The sequence below is a fragment of the Bufo bufo genome, chromosome 5 (assembly GCF_905171765.1).
Source record: "Bufo bufo chromosome 5, aBufBuf1.1, whole genome shotgun sequence".
Taxonomy (NCBI): Eukaryota; Metazoa; Chordata; class Amphibia; order Anura; family Bufonidae; genus Bufo; species Bufo bufo.
The window spans coordinates 313,877,691-313,900,702 of NC_053393.1; the positions used below are offsets into that span (position 1 = coordinate 313,877,691).

Sequence of the window (23,012 nt, forward strand, 5' to 3'; positions counted from 1 at the left end):
GTGAACGGAGCGGGGAAAGGTGGTGGAGGGAACGCTGCGCATGCGCAGCTGCCCTCCATTGATTTCTATGGGGTTGCCGAAAATAGCCGAGTGCTGGCTCGGCTATTTCCGTTGGCCCCATAGAAATGAATGGGAACGGTGGCCGCACACTTGTATTTGGAGAGTTCATGGCAGTGGCCGGACCCCAGAAAACCCTCCCTGCTCCGTTCTCGGAGTAGGTGCGGATCCTAGCGATATGTCCCTGTGGCGAAAATAACCTCACCACTGGGTTTTGGAGGGGCCTGTTTGCCAGCCTCTTGCCTCAGGACTATGGCCCATATACTAACTTTAAAGGAGAAGATCGGCCGCACAGCCTAAATCTGTGGAACTGTTTTGGGCAGGAAAGCCATGCTCGCGGTCGGCCAAATGTGACTTCCATGGAATTCGGGAACCCTTGCTCGGATCTGGGTGATTTTTGGATATGTTGTTCACCCAGATCAGAGCTATCCATAGATGTATAAATTATGGGGATATGTGGGGTTTTGGAAAAAATGTGTGTTTTATGCCTGTGAGTGATTGTTAGCCCATTATGTTTGGTAATTGCATCACAGGCAGAGCCTATTGTGTTTTGGTAATTGTATTTTGTTGATTGCGTCAAAGACAATGCCTATTGTATTTTGTTGATTGCGTTACAGACAGAGGAAAGGGGGAGTGTCCCTTGCTAGGAGACCTGCATAAAAGGCTGAAAAATAACCCATTAAAGAGTTCCTGTTTTACATTCACCATAGAGCCTCGTCTCATGTTTGTGGGGATTGCTATACGCTGTATACTCCCCTGGCTATAACCCCTAGCTCTTGTAAGAGCTGTCTCTGTTCCTTGTTCTTGTGGTGGTTATAGTGTCGAGCGGAGTGCTTGGAGCTCTCGGGAAGCACTAGAAGCATCCATCAACAGAGGTACCCATTCGGGGTGCCAGGAGATCCGTTACATTGGTGACAGCAGTGGGATGGCGTCCTAGTGAGAGGAGAAGCAGCTCAGAGACACCGTTCGTGGATTTACAAAATTGAGGGCAACGCTAGTATCCGTACAGCGCCCGGGATACAGCAGGATGGAATCAACTAGTCTTCGGACAGCGTTCCATAACGAGGAGGAGGAGGCAGCCGCGGTCTACAGGGATGCAGACAGAAAGGAAGTCTTGTATGATGCCCTGGAAAATGCCCAGCGGTGGCGAGGTGAGAATTATGAGCAGCGGCTACAGAAGTGTGTGGCGATGCGGATGGGTCTTTTGGGAGAGCAGCCCCTGGATGAGTGGGTAACAGAGCTCCAGAGCCTGGTATGTAAGGAGCTTTGGCTAGAGGACGCTTACGTCCGAGCACGACTTACCCGAAGGGAAGGATGATGATGGACCTGGGTTACTATGGTAGGCCTTGGAGGAGGACATTGATCTCGGCAGCACGGAGGAGTCTAGGTTTTGGGACATCTACGACTACCGGATGGGCATGCATGTTTATGCTGACGGATGGGAGGTGAGCAAAGACATGACCCACCTGGTAACAAGGGAGTGGGAGCTGGAGCAGACCTACCAACACCTGCTCAGCTCCGTTCATCCCCAACCTACCCGACAAGCAGAGCCAGATCTGCTCCCCTACAACTGGGAAGACTTGGCGGCGATACCCCCTGCTTCCCTACCAACTCCCAAAGTAGGGAACTTCATTGACTGGTTCTGGGAAGACCTCCCGACGGCAGATAGAGATGGGACCGAAGTCTCTCCACCGGCCGTACAGGGATGCTGGGCAGCCGGCCCACATCCCCAACTACAGCCAGCGTTACCCGGAGTCCAGACAGTCGGTCCTGCTCCCCAGCGGCAGTATGTTTTGCAGGGAGAGGAGAGCAGCGTCTACATTCCCCAGCGGCAGTGTACCTTGCAGGCAGAGGAGACAACCGGTTTCCCTCCCCAACCACAGGGGGACAGCACCCCTAAATCCGATGGTGCAGATCGGACTGCGTCTCTGCCACCAGACTACAGGAATGCTGGAACGGCCGGTACAGATCCCCAACCAACTCCGCAGGAATGCCAGGACAGGGCTCCAGATGGCGACCAAATGGTCGCCAATGCGACTTAGAATTTCAAATGGCGACAAGACGGCAGTTAACCCTTCAGGTGCGGCACCTGAGGGGTTAACAGCAGCGGATCTCAGATCCATGTCATAGAGGTCGGGTGTCGGCTATTGATTCCGGCACCCGCCTCCTGTATTTTTATTAACAGATCAGTTATCTTCATTGGTGCTGCAGTGCGCCCCCCCCCAACACCCCAACACCCCAGTATAATAAACATTGGTGGCGCAGTGGGCAGTGCCAATGAGGGTTAAAAATTAAAAATTTAATTAAACTCGCCCTCCTCTAATTGATCGCGTAGCTGCGGTCTCCTGTTCTTTCTTCAGGACCTGTGGTGACGTCACTGAGCTCATCACATGGTCAATTACCATGGTGATGGATCATGTTGATGTACCATGTGATGAGCACAGTGATGTCACATAGGTCTTTGACAGGTCCTGAAGAAAAGACCAGGAGACCGGCAGCTACGCGATCAATTGGAGGAGGTGAGTTAATTTTTAATTTAGTTTTTTAAACCCTCATTGGCACTGCACACTGCACCACCAATGTTTATTATACGGGGTTTTTTTTTTTTTGGGGGGGGGGGGGCGCACTGCGCCACCAATGTTTATTATACTGGGGTGTGGGGGGGGGGCACACTGCGCCACCAATGTTTATTATACTGGGGTGTTGGGGGGGGGGGGGCGCACTGCGCCACCAATGTTTATTATACTGGAGTGTTGGAGGGGGCGCACTGCGCCACCAATGTTTATTATACTGGGGGGCGCCACTGCGCCACCCAATGTTTATTATACTGGGGGGGGGGCTCACTGCGCCACCAATGTTTATTATACTGGGTGTTGGGGGGGGGGGGCGCACTGCGCCACTTCATGTTCTATTATACTGAGGTGTATATAAATTTTTATATTGACCTTCTACTTAGCATTCTGTATTAAAGAATGCTATTATTTTCCCTTATAACCATGTTATAAGGGAAAATAATACAGTGAATAGACTGTCATTCTAGCAACCATGCGTGAAAATCGCACCGCATCCACACTTGCTTGATGATGCTTGCGATTTTCACACAGCCCCATTAACTTCTATGGGGCCTGGTTGCATGAAAAACGCACAACATAGAGCATGCTGCGTTTTTCACGCAACGCACAAGTGATGCGTGAAAATCACCGCTCATGTGTACAGCCCCATAGAAGTGAATGGGTCCGGATTCAGTGCGGATGCAATGCGTTCACCTCACGCATTGCACCCGCGCAGAAATCTTTGCCCATGTGAAAGGGGCCTAAGGTTGAATAGGACAAGGGTTTCAGCACCTAAGGGGGCTATGGTAAGTAAAAAAAAAAAAAAACAACACAAACACTAAAACTATTAAGTTTAAATCCCCCCTTTCCCAATTTTACATATAAAATATATAACAATTAATAAATAAACATATTACATAGCGCTGTGTCCGAAAAGTCAAACTATTAAATTATTAAAAAATATCTCCTATGCGGTGAGCATTCGCCATTTTTTAGTCACCTTGTCACCCCAAAAAAAATAGGATAGGACTGTTCTATTATGGGCCGAACGTTTCATAAAATGCCAAATGCACGCGGCTTTTTTTTCTTGCGCGGTACTGAGTATCGCAATACTTTTTTACTGGTGACGAAAGCGAATCAAAATTTTGGTATCAAAACAACCCCTACGCCGATCTGATCGCCGTAGCGTTGTCACGATACCAAAATTTTGATTCGGTTTCGATTTGGCGACTAAAAATTTTATTTGGCTCCTAAATTTTTCAGTTCAGGAGCCAATGGCTACTAGATATTTTTTTTAGTCTGGAGCACTGCAGGAGGAGGAGGTAAACAATTCCTCCTCTCCACAGCCGATCTGCAACAAGGTCCTGGGGGTAGGATTCCCTGACCACATCTCAGCGGAAGGGCTGGCATCTGGGCAGAGCGCAGTCGGCCTCTGCCCTCCCCTATACTCTTGTCCAGAGCCTGACTCCCCACAGACTAGCCTAGCTGTTGCGCTGGCACCAGGGCAGAGTACCGCTGATCCCTGCCCAAAAAGCAACCTCTACTCCAAGCCAGGGAGCAACACAGAGACCGGGAGTACCAGTTATCAACATAACCTTGGTGGACTCACTGGACAGAGAAGGCTACCAAATTAAACAGGTCCAGTATTTGGTTGTGGGTGGACTGCCAGACTAACTCAGGTACTGACCGGCGTAAGGTAGGTATCTGGTTAGTCTTTCCTGGGAGGGGGAGATGTGTGGCGAAAATAACCTCGCCACTGGTTTTGGAGGGGCCTGTTTGCCAGCCTCTTGCCTCAGGATTATGGCCCATATACTAACTTTGAAGGAGAAGACACAACGACCGCACAGCCTAAATCTGTGGAACTATTTTGGGCAGGAAAGACATGCTTGCGGTCAGCCAAATGTGACTTTCATGGAATTCGGGAACCCCTGCTCGGATCTGGGTGATTTTTGAATATGTTGTTCACCCAGATCAGAGCTATCCATTGATGTATAAATTATGGGGATATGTGGGGTTTTGAGGTGTTTTCTGTGTTTTGGGAAAAATGTGTGTTTTCTGCCTGTGAGTGATTGTTAGTTCATTATGTTTGGTAATTGTATCACAGGCAGAGCCTATTGTGTTTTGGTAATTGTAATTTGTTGATTGCGTTCAAAGACATTGCCCATTGTATTTTGTTGACTTGCGTTACAGACAGAGGAAAGGGGGAGTGTCCCTTGCTAGGAGACCTGCATAAAAGGCTGAAAAATAAACCCATTAAAGAGTTCCTGTTTTACATTCACCATAGAGCCTTGTCTCGTGTGTGGGGATTGCTATATGCTGTATACCTACCCTGGCTATAACCCCTAACTCTTGTATGAGCTGTTCCTGTTCTTGTTCCTGTGGTGGTTACGGTGTCGAGCGGAGTGCTTGGAGACCTCGGGAAGCAATAGGAGATTCATCAACGGAGGTACCCAGTCGGGGTCCCAGGAAATCCGTTACAGTCCCCATTGTCTGTCTATGATGGGAAAACCCCTTTAGAATGCTCCCATGTACTGCACTGTGCACTGCAGGTACATGGGTGAATCTTATGAATTAAGGGGGCTGTAGTTACATTTAATATAAACATTTAGGCCAATTACAGTTACTGGGCAGTGTTTATATTAAATGGAACTATAACCCCCCCTTGTCCTAAAGATGCACCCATGTACTGCAGTGCCCACTGCAAGGCAAGAGTGCATTCTTAATGATGATGGGACTGTTGTCACATTTAATACACTGTTCCTGAGCTAAGGGCAAGTTTTATTTATTTTAGTGCTCCTGGTCTGAGACGACTCGCCCCCTAGGCACGCCTCCAAGATGTCAAGCTGTAGTTTACAGACGTTGGAGTGGGCAGGCTCTGGCTATAAGGTTGGCTCCTCCCTCCATAGCACGGCAGCTGGCGGGCAGTGGCAGACTGAGCTGATTACTGCTCACTATACAGTCTGAACGTGTAGTAAGGCAGTGCAGAGGAGGGGGAGGAGAATCGCTCTCCTCAGTTCTCTCCTTCTTTGTCTCAAGAAGACCAGATCAGCTGAGGAATGTCAAGCTATATATTTTATATAAAATAAATATTTTATATAAAAATAAATGTCAATAAAATATGGAAATCAGTCAGGAAATCCACTACGGCGGACATAAAACGCCTTTTCTCTTATCTTGAGACTCTAAATTTAATTTATGCAATAATGAAACAAAGGGGGAATCAATTATGCAAAATATATGTAATAATATATTATAAATAAGTAAAATCCCATATAAAAACAGACATAAGATCAATGGATAGACAATCGACGCAGTACCCAACAAACCACCACTAGATGGTGGGTAACCCACTATCACTTTCTCATCAGCACAGAATTATTTAAAGTTACATATGATAAGATATAAATGCCTATATCTTTATCAAACAGACCAATAATTAATATATCAAGAGAAACTCAGGATTTTCTGTTTACCAACAGGTTATAACTGTTGTCCCTTGACTCTGTCTCAGCCTATGACAATCAAAAATATAAATGAGATTAATATGATATTATATCCTACTCGGCAATCAGACTATGGAATATAATTTCCCCAGAGTTTTTTCCTCTACTTAGACAATGTCTAATCTCCATTAGCAATATGCATCTTTGCTAAGAGGACAACTAGAATTTAGGGAGGTGTTTACACTATACGTTCCCACAGTATGGGAACTCTTGACTATATGCTGAGATATATGCTTGACACAAGCAAAAAGTATAACATACGTTACCAAGTCAAGGATGGACAGAGTTTCGGATGGGACCAGTTCTCAGGAGTTCTCTAGTGGTCAAAATATAATTCAAGTTTCTTTTGATATCCTTTCTTATGATTTGATGATCTGATCTGATGGTTTTGATCTCCACCCCCCTATGTTCCTATCCAGCCATACTTATCCTCCCCTGATATCTTACGTTACCTCCCCCTGGATTATGATCTCCCAATCAACTGAGGAGGGTTGTAACGTATGTTAATACTACTATGATGTAATCTTAACCCTTGATATGCTGGAGAAATCTAGTTATAAAATAATATAATATTGTCCATCTACCTCTAGATGGCACTGTTGTACCACATAACAATTTCAATATTAATTCTAAATACCTAATAATACATTTACATGACCTTTTAACCTCTCCAATATGCATCAGTAATTAAGGGTTTCCTTCCTGACACTTTTTAATTATCCATAATCTAGACCTGTTGGAGTCACTATCTTCAACTGTTTCTTCAGGGACAATGGACAATGGGCCCTTTTACTTGACATCCGGGTTCATTAACTTGCCCACATGGCTGGCTAATAATATTCAGCTCTCCTCATGAAACCCAATTAGTAGGAAGATAACTTTTAATACTTTCTAAACCTCAAAAAATCTATATTCAGTCAGTGAGATACACATGGCATAAAATATATATTCTAAACAATATATATATATCGACACACTGTTACACATAGATAACATATTATATAATTCATTGGTTAAGATATGTTGCAAATCAAAATATACCACACAGGAATATAAAGAATATAATTATGAAGACATAAATGGGACATTCACACACCCAATGTTTCTATAAGGCAGATTTTCCTAATGACTTTGTAATGAAGTAAAATAATACATTGCTATTTAAATGGTTCTCTCTCACAGACACGTCTGTAGGACCCATCATAGCATTAACAGATATACCACATCTGCTCATAATAATTTCAAGAGACAATAAACTCTATGTCCCTACAAACATTTTACCCAAATTGAACTCAGCATGAACTCATCTTGGCCTATTTCAATCCTACAGAAAAGATTTTAGACTCTAGTTCATTCTGACTTCACACTTAAAGAGGACCTTTCATCAGTCCAAACATTGTTAACTAAGTATCATAACATATACAGCGGCGCCCAGGGATCTCACTGCACTTACTATTATGTAGGGGTGGGCGATATAGGCGATATGCGATATAAATTTGTGCCACGATATGGATTTTGAGCATATCGCCTATATCGCCGGACCGCGATATGATCGCGCTCTCTGCGCGCACCATCTTCTCCTGAGCCGGCACACTGGGCACAGTGGAGAAGGAGAGAGTCCCTCCCTCCCCACTGTGTGCGGCTGCCGCTGACCACCAATGACCAAAGAGGAGGAGGGGAGGGACTGACAGTAAATCATTGAGTTTTCACGATCTCAGTGAGCGCGTGAAAACTCTAATCCGATGGTATATTCTAACCCCCAGGCGTTCCCATGGTGACAGGGACGCTTGCCTGGGGGTTAGAATATACAAGGCCACGCCGCTGACAGAAGAACATTTAAAAACTAATCAGTAACTTTAACTTTATTCATTGGTGATCTCTTTACTGTATACCTTACTAGGTCTTAGCTCCGTAACAGCAGGCAGTGCGGGCGGGCGGCGCTCACTCACTGACGTCACGCGCCTGCTCCTCCCATGACGTCACTGCCTGCTGTTACCGGAGCTAAGACCTAGTAAGGTATACAGTAAAGAGATCACCATGAATAAAGTTAAAGTTACTGATTAGTTTTTAAATGTATTTCTGTGAGCGTCGGGGGAGGAGGGAGAGATCTGTGGGATGGCACCGTTTAGGGGAGGGGCGGGGGGATCTGTGGATGGCACCGTTTAGTGGGAAGGGGGGATCTGTGGATGTCACCGTTTAGGGGAGGGGGGGATCTGTGGATGGCACCGTTTAGGGGAGGGGGGGGGGATCTGTGGATGGCACCGTTTAGGGGAGGGAGGGATCTGTGGATGGCACCGTTTAGGGGAGGGGGGGATCTGGGGATGGCACCGTTTAGGGGAGGGGGGGATCTGGGGATGGCACCGTTTAGGGGAGGGGGGGATCTGGGGATGGCACCGTTTAGGGGAGGGGGGGGGGATCTGTGGATGGCACCATTTAGGGGAGGGGGATCAGCTCCCTGCTGTTGTGTGCACAAAGCACAGGGCAGCAGGGAGAGTGTAAAGTCCTATTCACCCTAATAGACCTCTATTAGGGTGAATATGACGAGGGTTCTACGTTCTAGCCCTTAAGGAGACTAATAGTTATTAAATAAAAAGTAAAAAAAAGTTTAAACACGCCACCCCAAATATAGAAAACAATATATCGCAATATATATCGCACATGCTTGAAATTATATCGCAATATAGATTTTAGGCCATATCGCCCACCCCTACTATTATCCCTGGGCGCCGCTCCGTTCTCCCGTTATGTCCTCCGGTATGTTCGGGGACTTGGTTATAGTAGGAGGAGACTGCCCTTTTTCTGCTGGCTGTCTCCTTCTCCTAGGCTGTAGCGCTGGCCAATTGCATCGCAGAGCTCACAGCCTGGGAGAAAAAACCTCCCAGGCTGTGAGCTCTGCGCTGCGATTGGCCAGCACTACAGCCTAGGAGAAGGAGACGCCCAGCAGAACAAGGGCAGACTCCGCCTACTATAACCAAGTCCCCTAAGTCTCCGCCTACTATAACCAAGTTCCCGAACATACCGGAGGACATAACTGGAGAACGGAGCGGCGCCTAGGGATAATAGTAAGTGCAGTGAGATCCCTGGGCGCCGCTGTATATGTCATGATACTTAGTTCACAATGTTTGGACCGATGAAAGGTCCTCTTTAAAGGTAATAAGCATTGATATTTAGACTATAATATCTTCAGATAAGACTGTACACTTATGAAAATGCATGACAGAGCTTACAGGTGGCACGCTAGGCGACCAGCACTGTCAGCCTGTTACTTTTGATTGCTGCTGGACGCTGTACTGTTGGTTTTAATTGTTGCTGCCACACACACACCTGCAGTATGACCTAAGCTGGAAGGTGGGGATCTGAAGTGTATTAAAAAATAAAAATCCCTCTTTGTCATGTGCTGGGCTCCGTCCTAGGCATGTGCATGGATACAGCCCTGCTCATGCTGCTATGTGAAAAAAAAAAAAAATTATGGCTTGGGGAAGGCAGGGAGTAAAAATTTAAATGCAAAAACAAGAAATCATTGCATCGGAAAAGGGTTAAGGGCTCTTTCACAAAAAATTTCAGATATGACATCAGTTTGTTTATGAGAAACTGGATCTTTTTCAAAAACTGCAGACTGATCTTAATTTTCATATCTGATCAGAAAAAAATTAATTATCCATTGTATCATTCAGGCGCATTCACATCTCCATCAAAATGTGCCAGCTGTCTGATCTCGCACAAATGCCAGCTGTCGGATGGACCAAAAATTGCTACACACAATGGTTTTTCTCCCGCCTAAAACCAGCATTTATGCTGGAAAGCAGACAGGAATGCAAACTAGAAAAAATGTATGGACTATTGGCATCAGATTTTTCTATAGAAGCCTATAGCGCAAATGCCAGCTGTTGGATGGACAAAAAACATTGCATGAAACTCAAAAGACAGTTTTCTGAGGCCTCTGCAAACTGTGCAGACTAGCCCTGGAAGAGCAGGAGACAGTTTGCATCAAACTCCAGAGCACAGACTACATCAAAGGTGGCACCAATAGATGTTGGAAAAGTTATTATTCTCATCCAAGAACGTCCTGAACTATGAGATACGTGCATGGGCTCCTACCATGGCTGTATCTGCAAGGATACAGCGTGGGAGGAGGTCACCAAACAGCTGGACCTCAGCAAGTGAAACAATGCAACTACTCAAATTGGGTAAGTGTTGGTGAGCTGACAAGTCTCCAACACATTTACTGGTATTGTTTCCAAATAATACCGCGTCATTATTCTGTATGCCCGACACTAAGCATTTTGATTATGTATTTAAAATGTTAAAAGCATTAAAAAATGTCATTGTGCTTGTCATATTAATCATACATTCATGTGCATCTATTTCACATTTGTCATCCTGGAACATATATGAAGCGCAAAAGTCATTCTGAGTATCATCACTCACTGTCCCCAGTGGAGTTCACAGTGTAAATTCCCCATAAGGGCTCATGCACATGACCGTATGTATTTTGCGGTCCACAAAACACAGATCCACAAAAAATATGGATGACGTTCTTTTGCATTCTGTATTTTGCGGAACAGAACAGCTTCACCCCTAATATAACAGTCCTATCCTTCTCCATAATTCGGACAATAATAGGACATGTTCTATTTCTCATCCGTCTCATTGGGGGACACAGGCATTGACCATGGGTATAGCTGTTGCCGCTAGGAGGCGGACACTAAGCACACAAAGTGTAAGCTCCTCCCTCTTCAGCTATATCCCTTTCTGCAGGGACCAAGCTAATCCGTTTTAGCTTGGTGTCTGTAGGAGACAGACCTTCCTGCGTTGCAGGTCTGCTGATTTACTAATTTTGTCTCTTGTCTCTTTTTTTTCTAGCAGGAAGCTTCAGGCAGTCTGGGTAAAAACTGCTTGCACTCCCACCCAGGAGACAGGAGACCAGGGGTTCATCCAAACCCCTTGCTCGTTCCCGCTCTCTAGAAGAAAAGGAGGACCAGAGGTCCCTGTAAAAACCTCTGTCTCCTGCCAGCAAGTGCATCACCACGGCAGCCCCAGCGAAAGTCCCCTCTGTTCCGATGTAGCGTCCCTCACCGCGACCCATCGCGGCCATCCCACAAAACGGGCCAGAACATCCTCCCTCCCCCTTTCCCCCCAAAGGGTGTCTGTGTCTCCCATTTCCTTGGCCTCTCCTCCACCTACTAGAGTCTCACTCCGACATGTTCTCAGGAGAGAGGGCCAGATGAGGATTGGTCTCACCCGGAGGGTCAGTCCCTCAAACTATCCTCCATGGTGGACAATTTAATTATGGAAGTTATTAAGATGTTGCAGGTTGAGGATCCAGCTCTGTCATCTTCCAGCACGGGTGTTTCGTTTAGGAAGTCCCATCATTCGCACAAGTGTTACCCCAGCCACCAGAGAGAGAGTGTTGGAAAATCTCTCGGTCCAGGGGGTATGGTCACGCGAGGAGCGCTCCCTTCCAATCAATGTTCTGGAGTTGAGAGCGATTCGGCTATCTCTGCAACACTGGGCCGACTATCTCAGGAGTTGTCCGATGCGGGTGCAGTCCGACAACTCCACCGCGGTGGCATACATCAATCATCAGGGCAGCACCCGGAGCCCGACAGTCATGGATGAGACGGCGCTGATTTTCAGCTGGGCGGAGAAACAGGTTCCGGCGCTATCGGCAGTTCACATTCCAGGCGTAGACAACTGGATCGCAGACTTTCTCAGCCGGGAGCGTCTCGATCCGGGTGAGTGGGCTCTTCACCCGCAGGTCTTTCGGGACATCTGCGAGAGGTGGGGTCAGCCGGATGTGGATCTCATGGCTTCACGGTTCAAAAACAAGGTCAAGGACTTTGTTGCACAGTCCAGGGACCCCAGGGCCCTGGCATGCCATGCACTGGTGATCCTGTGTAGTTGGTTCACGTTTCCTTACGTGTTCCTGCCTCTTCCACTCATTCTGCGGCTTCTCAGAAAGATCAGGTCCGAGGAACTGCCTGTCATTCTCATGGCCACGGAGGGTGTGGCACGCATCCCTAGTAGCACTTCTCGCCAACAAACCTTGGCGTCTTCCTCTTCGGGAGGACTTGCTGTCACAGGGGCCGATCTTCCACACGAATTTAGGTTCGCTACATTTAACGGCATGGCTGTTGAAGCCGCCGTACTGAAGGCTGGGGGTTTTTGGGATGCAGTGGTCCAGACTATGATTCGTGCCAGGAAGCCGTCGTCTTCAAGAATCTACCACCGGACTTGGAAGTCCTACTTTAGTTGGTGCGAGCGGAGACAGCTGTCTCCCGTTCTTTTTTCTTTGCTGCGACTTTTGGATTACCTGCAGTCGGGAATGGACTTGGGGCTGGCTCGCGGCTCTCTTAAAGGGCAAGTGTCGGCTCTCTTCATTCTTTTTCTGCAAAATTTAGCTTAACTTTCGGAGGTTCTGACTTTTCTGCAGGGGTCGGCGCATGCTGCGCCCCCTTCTGTCGTCCATTGGATCCTTGGGATCTAATCTACTGCTCAACGCTCTCCCAATCTTCTCCGTTTGAGCTATTGCAGCAGGTGTCTCTGCGCTTCCTGTCTTATAAGGTGGCCTTTTTGGTTGCAATTACTTCTATCCATAGAGTGTCGGAACTCGCGGGCTCTGTCATGTCGGTAGCCCTTCCTGATCCTCCCATCAGGATAACGTGGTCCTTCGCCCTGTGCAGTCATTCTTGCCAAGGGTGCAAAGGTGGTGTCGACATTCCATGTAAATGAGGATATTATTTTTCCTTCATTTTATCCGGACCCGTCTCATCCTCGAGAACAGTTGCTCCATTTTCTGGATCTGGTGCATGCAGTGCGTATCTATCTGTCCCAGACGGCATCTTTGAGGCGGATGGATTCCCTGTTCGTGATTCCAGAGGGGCCAAGACGAGGGCTGGCAGCGTCAAAGACTTTTTCATTTCCAGATGGATTCATTTGGCTATTGTGGAAGCCTACCGCGTTAAGGAACAGGTCCCGCCCTTCCGGGTGACTGCTCATTTGGCTCGGACAGTGGGGGCCTCTTGGGCAGTGCATCACGGGGCTTCGGCCCTTCAGATGTGCAAGGCGGCAACCTGGTGGTCTTTGCGTACTTTTTCAAAGTTTTACAGAGTGTACAACTTTGCATCTTCTGACGCTTCTTTGGGGCGTAGAGTTTTGCAAACAGCGGTTCTCTGATTGGCAAGGGGGTTGTAGTTAAGCCCACCCTCAGGGACTGCTCTGGAACGTCCCATGGTCAATGCCTGTGTCCCTCAATGAGACGGATGATAAAACTATTTTTTTTGTACTCACCGTAAAATCTGTTTCTTTTCCGTTCATTGCGGGACACGGCACCCTCCCAGTTTTTTTGTTTATGGGCCTTTTTTTGGGCCTGTGTGGTTCTGGGTTTATACATAATGTAATTTTCTTGTGTGTGGCTTGGCTTCTTCTACTGCTTTTGCACTAAACTGATTAGCTTGGTCCCTGCAGGAAGGGATATAGCTGAAGAGAGAGGAGCTTACACTTTGTGTGCTTAGTGTCAGTCTCCTAGCAGAAACTGCTATACCCATGGTCAATGCCTGTGTTCCCCAATGAACGGAAGAGAAACAGATTTTACGAAGAGTACACAAATCTATTTTTTTTTGCGGAAAGGACATATGGAAACCATGCACACGGATTAGCTTCCATATTTTTTTTATTTTTATTTTTTATTTTTTGCGGACCTATTAAAATGAATAGTTCTGCATACGGTTGTGTGAATGAGCCCTAAGTATGTCTTTGGAGTGTGGGAGGAAAGCCAGGCGGGGGAGAACATACAGACTCCATGCAGATGTTGTACTATTGTCGCATTCAAAGTCTGTGGTGTGGGTGCATAATAATAAGAATAGTGATAACATAGTTTTTTTAATGTTTTTAGATTGAGTATGTTTCCGCAGCAGATATGAAGAAAGAACAAGGTTAGTTAATACCTTCCCACTGTATGTATTTTAGGTCTTTGTGACCAAGCAATTTTTTTCCTTTTTTTGATTGTCGCATGCGCTGGCCCGGAAAAGCAGTGCGCAGGCGCGGGATCTCAGCCGGACCTAGGGATGACACAAGGGAATAGGAGGGCGGGCAAAGGAAGAGGCTGGGGAGGAGTAACGCTGAAAGAAGTCAGAGCAGCCTGGGCTCCTACACACTGAACGCCACCCCTGAGCACTTGCGAGTGCTCATTTGCATATGAATTAAACATAATTTTCCTGCTTCTGCAAGTCTAAAGAAAATAACAAAGCTATGATGTATAGGTGTGCTACAGGACAATGTAAGTGCTGTATATGTTCATATTTTGGTGACAGACTCCCTTTAACCACTTCCCATCTGGGCCATTTGCCCCCTTCCTGACCAGGCCTAATTTTGCAAAATTGACATATCTCACCTTATGTGGTAATAACTTTGGAACGCCTTTACTTATCCAAGTCATTCAGAGATTGTTTTCTCGTGACACATTGTACTTCATGATAGTCATAAATTTGAGTCAATATATTTCACCTTTGTTTATGAAAAAATCCCAAATTTACCCCAAATTTTTTAAAATTTGCAATTTTCTAAATTTCTATTTCTCTGCTTTTGAAACAGAAAGGGATACCTCATTAAATATTTATTACTTAACATTCCCCATATGTCTACTTTATGTTGGCATCATTTTGGAAATGTCATTTTATTTTTTTAGACGTTAGAAGGCTTAGAACGTTTAGAAGCAATTCTTCAAATTTTTAAGAAAATTGCCAAAAACCCACTTTTTAAGGACCAGTTCAGATCTAAAGTCACTTTGTGGGGCTTACATAGATGGATAGCCCCATAAATGACCCCATTGTAGAAACTACACCCTTCAAGTTACTTAAACCGATTTTACAAACTTTGGTAACCCTTTAGGCGTTCCCACAAGAATTAAAGGAAAATGGAGATCAAATTTTTAAATTTCACTTTTTTGCCAGATTTTTCATTTTAGTCCACTTTTTTCTTTAACACATCGATGGTTAACAGCCAACAAAACTCAATATTTATTACCCAGATTCTACTGTTTACAGAAACACCCCACATGTGGTCATAAACTGCTGTATGGGCACACGGCAGGGCGCAGAAGAAAAGGAACTCCACATGGTTTTTAGATGCCATGTCCCATTGAAGCCCCCTGATGCACCCTTACAGTAGAAACTCCCAAGAAGTGATCCCATTTTGGAAACTAGGGCAGTGTTTCCCAACCAGTGTGCCTCCAGCTGTTGCAAAACTACACCTCCCAGCATGCCCGCACAGTCAATGACTGTCCGGGCATGCTGGGAGTTGTAGTTTTGCAACAGCTGGAGGCACGCTGGTTGGGAAACACTGAACTAGGGGATAAGGTGCCAGTTTTATTGGTACTATTTTTGGGTACATATGATTTTTTGATCATTAATTATAACACTTTATGGGGCAAGGTGATCAAAAAAATGTTTGTTTTAGCACAGTTTTTATTTATTTATTTTTACAGCGTTCACCTGAGGGGTTCGGTCAAGTGAGATTTTTATAGAGCAGATGGTTACGGACGTGGCAATACCTGTATACCAATATGTATACTTTTTCTTATTTAAGTTTTACACAATAATAGCATTTTTGAAACAAAAAAATAATGTTTTAATGTGTCCATGTTCTGAGAGCTATAGTTTTTTTTATTTTTTGAGAGATTTTCTTATGCAGGGGCTCATTTTTTGCGGGATGAGGTGACGGTTTTATTGGTACCATTTTGTGGGACATACGCCTTTTTGATCTCTTGGTGTTGCACTTTTTTGTGATGTAAGGTGACAAAAATTGCTTGTTTTGACACAGTTTATTATTATTTTTTTTTTACGGTGTTCACCCGAGGGGTTAGGTCATGTGATATTTTTATAGAGCTGGTTTTTACGGACGCGGCAATACCTAGTATGTATACTTTTTTTTTTTTTTTTTCACTTTAACACAATAATAGCATTTTTTAAACAAAAAAAATGATGTTTTAGTGTCTCCATGTTCTAAGAGCTATAGTTTTTTTTTTTTATTTTTTTGAGAGAATTTCTTATGTAGGGGCTCATTTTTTGCAGGATGAGGGGACGGTTTTATTGGTACCATTTTGTGGGACATACGCCTTTTTGATCACTTGGTGTTGCACTTTTTGTGATGTAAGAGGACAAAAATTTATTGTTTTGACATTTATTTATTTATTTTTATAGTCTTTATCGGACTTGGTCGATTATGTGATATATTTATAGAGTCGAAACCGTCACGGACGTGGCAATACCAATATGTCTATTTTATTTTTTCTATTTTTAAAAAAAAAAAATTATTCCTTACTTGGGGAATTTTTTTTTTTTTACATGTGAAACATTTTTTTTTTTTTTAACACTTTATTTTTATTTTTTTATTTTTACACTTTTTGTCCCCCATAAGGTCATACAAGACCTCTGGGGACATTTACTTCACTTTTTCATATTTTTTTTTCACTGTTGATTTCTCCTGTAACTGGTGCTTACATAGTAGCCCCAGTTACAGGAGAAATACATCCCCCAGAGAGGCTGTACAGTGCAATACAGCGCTGTACAGCCTCAGTGCAGGGCTGATCGAGGTCTCTGAAAGACATGACCGCCGGGCCGAAGCGCTTCCTGCTCTGTATGCAGCAATCCAGAAGGCAGGGACACCTGGGCACTGTCCCCTGCCTTCTCTCTGGGTTTGCCCTGCTGTCATTGACAGCGGGCAAACGATCAGCAGCTGCACGATTAGCGTGCGGCTGCAGTTTCTGAACAGACGTTCTGGAACTGTCCATTCATAAATAGAGAACCACCTCCCGGACGTTTTATAGTCAACGTGCGGACGGGAGGTGGTTTAAACAGCTGGGATCAGTGGCCTAGCTGGCATAAGACAGCTGAGCTCCTGCTCTTCCCTGCAACGGGAGACCCATGAAGCACTTAGACTAGGCCGCGCACTTCGTCTAAGAGCCTTTAGTGACCCTCCTCCTTAAAAAGGCCAGATATTTTTTATACTTTTCAGTTGCATATCCCAATATAAATTCATTATTAGTTTTTTTACTATTTGCTGAATGTACATGATCCTTTTTTTTTTTTTTAATATTACTTTTTGTAGAAAATTTGGATGGATGAACAAGGAGAACAGATCTGAGTAAGTATGGTTAATCAATTTTCTGTTTGTAATATGATATGTTGCCTCAGATAATTAATTGATTAGCTAATTAATATGATGGAATTTTTTTTTATTTTCATGATTTGCATTCTATTTAATAATGGGTTTTCTTTCGTTTCATACTAGGTTTTCTGCTGACCAGAAAAAAGTAAGTTCATTTCAGTAACATGAATTTTAAGATCTTAAGGTTGTCTTTCATTATGTGGGCACAAAACAAGTACCGAAGTGTCTGGTTATTGCAAGAAAGAGGTCAAATGCACTGGTAGTATGGTTTGGGTCTGACGTTGTGCCCAATTACAAGTACTTTACCCAGTGACATATGGTCCCTTTTTTGTTTTAAATAAAAACGTTATGCTCTGCTCATTCTCGTTTATCAACCTCTTGCATTACTCCTCAAAAAATAGCATGACAATCCGAGCACAATTGGCTCTTAAGGCTCGTTTACACAGTGCGATAATCGGCCAATGATTATTTGTTTCCATTTGTTTTCCAATGCAAACATGCCCCACAGATCAAGTGACAAATGATAAAGCGCTCATTTGTTACCCTCATTCTTTATACTGGCTTAAATCTCATTGTCACAGTACATCTCTTTGTGTAAACAAATATGTACTGCTGACAATAATGTCCATGTATGAGAGGAGAGCGGAAATGAACCATAGTTCGTACAAACCCTTCATGATAATTTCAGTAGAAAATTAAAAACAAATAAACGCCGATCGATTTGCTGTTTCGTCGAATGTCGCTAATTGTGGGCAGATTATCTGGTCGTGTAAATGGGCCTTTAGGAATTGCAAGTTGTTTATCGCAAGGGATCTTGTGCAAATTAAGTCATCTCATGCAGTGCTATGAACCACTTTAACTTGTGAACTATGGTCAATAAACTACAATATAGTTGCCTATATTGTTGTACATCTTTTTTAAATGAAGCAAAGGAGATTGAAAGCAATTAGTGCTTAAGTTTACTTGAAAAGTCTACTTTCATTCAGGAGAACCAGTCACCACTCCTAACATAAGCCAAATCAATAAAAGAAAATCAACCCACCAGCCACTATAGTCCGGCTTACTCTTTAATCCATGGATCCCCTCCAACCTCTTGTCTTGAAAAACTTTTGTGATCCTAGAGCTACAGGTGTTAACCTGCGACCTAATCATTGATGACCTATCCTTAGAATAGGTCATCAGTATCAGATCAGCGGCGGTCCAATGCCCAGCCACTACACAGTGTAAACAGCTGTGTAATTCATCGGAGATGCTGAAAACAGCTGGCTCCCTGCCTATCTGACATTACTGTGACCTTTAATGCAATCTTTATTTCAAATTCTCGTACGAGGGGAAGAGGGCTACTTTAACTTCTCATCTCTGGATTTCTTGTAGCTAACAATATGGGTCTTGCTTGAAAGCTGAAAATCTCTGCTTTAGAACAAGACCAGAATCACGGCTTTATCTCCACTATATTTGGAGATATAGGGGTTAGAAATCAGTTTGGAGGTAAAAGCAGCAGTTACATCTCCAGATGTAGTGAAGATAATGCTGTGATTCTTAGATTGTCAACTCTTAAACAAGACCAGGTCCATATCTGCAACCCAGCCCAACATACGAATAGCAAAATCAGCCTCCCCCTTCAGCCCGGAGGAACAGAGGGGGAGCTCACAGCCAGCAGGAGGAAAGAAAGAGAATATAAAAAATATATAAATTTGGAATCATCTTAATTTTATTCTGTGAGTCATTATAATTATGTTATTTATTAGGGATCGACAATGTTTTTTTTTTTTTAGAGCTGATACCGATAAACTGTGAACCTTCAGGCCGAAAGCCGAAAAACTTATACCGATATTCCCTATTCACCCTAAAGAGCTCTATTAGGGTGAATAGGATCTTACACTGTCCCCTGCTGCCCTGTGTAAAGTACACACAGCAGCAGGGAGCTCACCATGGCAGCCAGGGCTTCAGTAGCATCCTGGCTGCCATGGTAACCGATCGGAGCCCCGCAATTACACTGCTGGGGACTCCGATCAGAACTGCCACTGCACCAATGAAATTATTTAGGTTGGGGAGGGGGGGGGGTCGGCTGTGGCCGATGACACCAATGACTTTAATACTGGGGAGGGGCGCACTGCGCCACCAATGATAATTAACCTTTAATACAGATACAGGAGGCTGGTTACAGCGGCACCCGCCTCCCTGTTATTGTATTAAAAATTATTGGTGGCACAGTAGCCAGGCACCTGCTGGACACTAAGGAGGAGGAGGCTGCTGCTGCCCATTCACCGAGCACACTAGCTGAGACGGCGCAGCGGTAAACCCTCCCCTGTCCCTCCTCCTGCTTTAATATTAGCCCAGACATTCATTGGTGGCAGTGGTGCGGGCAGCTTCATAGCCCGCTCATTTTATTGGGCTCTGCGGCCGGCCTCGTCATAGGAGGGAGGGATTCCCTCCCTCCCTCCTTCTCCACTGACTCTGGCCACTGAACATGGTGGCGCGTGCCAAGCGCCATGTTTTCTCATAAGCGGGCAGCGCTGGACGCATTATCGGCATATCAGCGAGGTTAGATGCCGATAACTTTGAAATCATGAATATCGGCCGATAATATCGGTAAATCCAATATTAAATGCCGTAAAAATAAATCCCAAAAGATAATGTTAAAATTGCTGTTCCTAAAAATTCTATAACTCGTCCTGCAAAATGTAATGCCTCGTACAGTTAAATTGAAGAAAAAATTAAAAAAGTATGACAGCTGAACAAGAGGGGTAAAAATGTTATAGCTAATATTCGTCATGTCTAGTGATGAGCGAACTTCATGTTTTGAAGTTCAAGTCCGGCGTTTGGCGTTCGGGTTTTTTGGCAATTCCTTTACCATGGGCCTTAACAGAATTATATGATGGAATGCCTTTAAGAGGCATTCTGTTTTGCATTCCGTTATAATAGAAGTCTATGGGCGCATAATGGATCTGTCTGGTTTCGTTATGCAAGAGAGGGCTCCTGCATTATGAAAACCAGACGGATCCATTATGCGGCCATAGACTTCTGTTATAACGGAATGCCTCTTAAAGGCACTCCGTTATTCATTCTGTCATAGAATTCCTTTATGGCCCATGATAACGGAATTGCCAGAAAACCCGAACCTAAACGCTGAACTCGAACTTCAAAACATGAAGTTCGCTCATCGTAGTCATGTCACTAAGTGTTTTTCAGTTGCACTGGTTCTGCGCCAACTATATTTACTTCAGACATGAATTAAAATAAATAGAACAAAAAGCACAAAGTCTCTGTATAGGGAATAAGTCCACTCAAGCGCTGCAAATCCAAGACGATGTGGGTAAAAGTCTGATAAGTAAAATGATAAAAGAAAGGATTGCGCTACAGGAGAGGATTCTTTTAAATGTTCCTATTATTTTCTCTTTCTTACGTTCGGAAAAATCTTCAGTTGATGGACCACATTCAATCATAACATTTTAAAACAGTTGCATGGAAACCTGAAATTCTGTGAAAAAAACGCACTAAAGCCTGCCCATCAGAGCTGGTGACGTCACCGAACACACTGCCGGGGCGGAAGCTTCCGCCCGGCAGTGTGTTATGATAAACAAAAGAGCCCTTGCCCTGCGCATGGCAAGGGAGTGCATCGGAGCATGAGATGCTCCGATGCTAGCCTCAGTGGTTGCCTGGGTGAAAATAAGGGTTGGTCCGGATTCAACCTTTAAAATTATTGCTAAGGCCCTGGCTACATATTTGGCTACAGTTATTTCCTGTGTTGTGCACCCAAGTCAAATAGGTTTTATGTATGCCTAAACAATCTAGTCTATTAAAGGAGTATTCCAGTTGTGTAAGCAATTTTTTAAACTGCACTATTGCGCTATAATACGTGTCAAAGTCTTAACCCATTGTGCTCTGCCCTACATTTGTATCTCCGAGTTGAGTACGCTGTGCGTTACCTCTATGTATTATGGTAACCCATATGGTGCATCACCTCTATACATTATGGTAACTCATGACTCCTAATACACCAGAGTCACCATAAATGAGTAACAACAACTACAGCAGTTACTACATATAACTACTTACTAGAATAAGACACCAATCCCTGTCCCTGTAATGCTGCGCTGCCTTATTTTTTGAAAAACCGCAGTTTGGTCGCTCTAACATTAGTATGCGAATGTTTTGACATTCGTCTGTGATCGCCTCAAAGAGGGGGCGGGGAGTTTGCTGCGGCGTTGCCGCGCCTCCTGTCTTCTTATTGGCTGCCCCAGGGGCTTGATCCAGAGTAGGGGAGGAGTCTCCTCCTTATATAGCGCGTGTCCTTGTGGCCACGTACGGCCACTCAGTGCTGGTAGCTGCAGCCTCTGTCACGGAGGTTAGCAGCTGGTTTGATTGTTTGTTCTTCTACCCACATTTTATGCTCCTGACGAGCCAAATATGGCAAAATAAAAGTAATGTATTTGAATTATGCTTGACTTGCGTTCACACAACAGAAGTGGTCTGTGTCAATCCAGCCCCCTGTAGTATGTGAACAGGTGCACTCAAGCTTTTCGCTTACACCCAGTTAGTCAGTGTCCCTGGATTCGTGCTCACAGGGCCGGCATTTAGGCATCTGGTTCATATTATGAACAGGTGTTCTACGTTTATGCGGCTTGCCCTAGTGAGTAGATGTTTATCAACGGATTAGTCTGTTAATTTAGTCCAGGGCCATCTAGACTGGGTGATTGAGCTGAGCACCTTGTCCATGCCACGGTGCGCACACCTGGTTGTGAACAGATAACTATAGCCTGGTTGGCGTGGTTCTGCAACCTCTGTAGTGCACATTAAGTGGATTTCCCAGTGACTGTATCCACACCTGAGCGGTACCGCAGACCGTGGTTCTCCACGTAATACCTCCGTCTGTTTCAGGGTCCGTGGATAGATCTTGGTCACTTGGAATTTTATATATTTAGTAGGTTACTTTTCCTCACAAATTTTTGTATATTTAATAAAGTATTAGTTTTATCTAATCCCCATAGCGTTCCTATCTACAGTGATTAAATTTTTGATGGTGGAACGCAAACCACTATAACCTTGTCAGTGATTTCATTCAAAGTCTTAACCCACACAGAAACGGTTTTCAGGGGTCCAGCTTTACCCTTCTATCCTACTGTTGTTCTTTGATCTGTAATCCGCTCTTACTGTCATGGCACTTTCCCTTACATCACATTATCTGGAAACAAACATTCTGACTACATTGCCCATGATTCTCTCACACTGTCCTGGGCAGAAATGGGCAGAGCTAATACGAACCCCGTCCCTGAGTGGGCATGGCTTATATGCTTCGATGTCTCTGTGCTTTACTTGAAGCCAAATGCTTACCCTGCTTATGAGGAAGTAAGCTTGGCAGAGAATAACTGTGCATGCTCGACCATGCTACACAGAAAACTTTGAATAAACAAAAGGCTGGCTGCCCAAAAAAGGTACTTTTATTACAGATAAAGGCCTCATGCACATGACCGTTGTGTGCTTTGCGGTCCACAAATTGCGGATCCGCAAAACACGGATGGCGTCTGTGTGGCGCGGATAGCCATTAATGTAACTGCCTATTCTTGTCCGCAAAACGGACAAGAATAGTGCAGGTTAATTTTTTTTTTTGCGGACCACGGAATGGAGCAACGGATGCGGACAGCACACGGAGTGCTGTCCGTGTCTTTTGCAGCCTAATTGAAGTGAATGGGTCCGCATCCAAGCCGCACATACTGCGGCTCGGATGCAGACC

The 23,012-nt window shown here is 44.6% G+C and overlaps 1 protein-coding gene across 1 annotated transcript in view; it reads left to right on the forward strand.

The window, feature by feature from the left end:
- The window catches only part of LOC121002504, a 112,468-nt gene that overhangs the window by 31,366 nt on the left and 58,090 nt on the right, over positions 1 to 23,012 (forward strand). Inside the window, exons 7-9 of the mRNA XM_040433956.1 lie at positions 14,007 to 14,046; positions 16,829 to 16,859; positions 17,402 to 17,423. Coding sequence (XP_040289890.1) covers positions 14,007 to 14,046; positions 16,829 to 16,859; positions 17,402 to 17,423 — 93 coding nt within the window. The remainder of the gene's footprint in view (positions 1 to 14,006; positions 14,047 to 16,828; positions 16,860 to 17,401; positions 17,424 to 23,012) is intronic.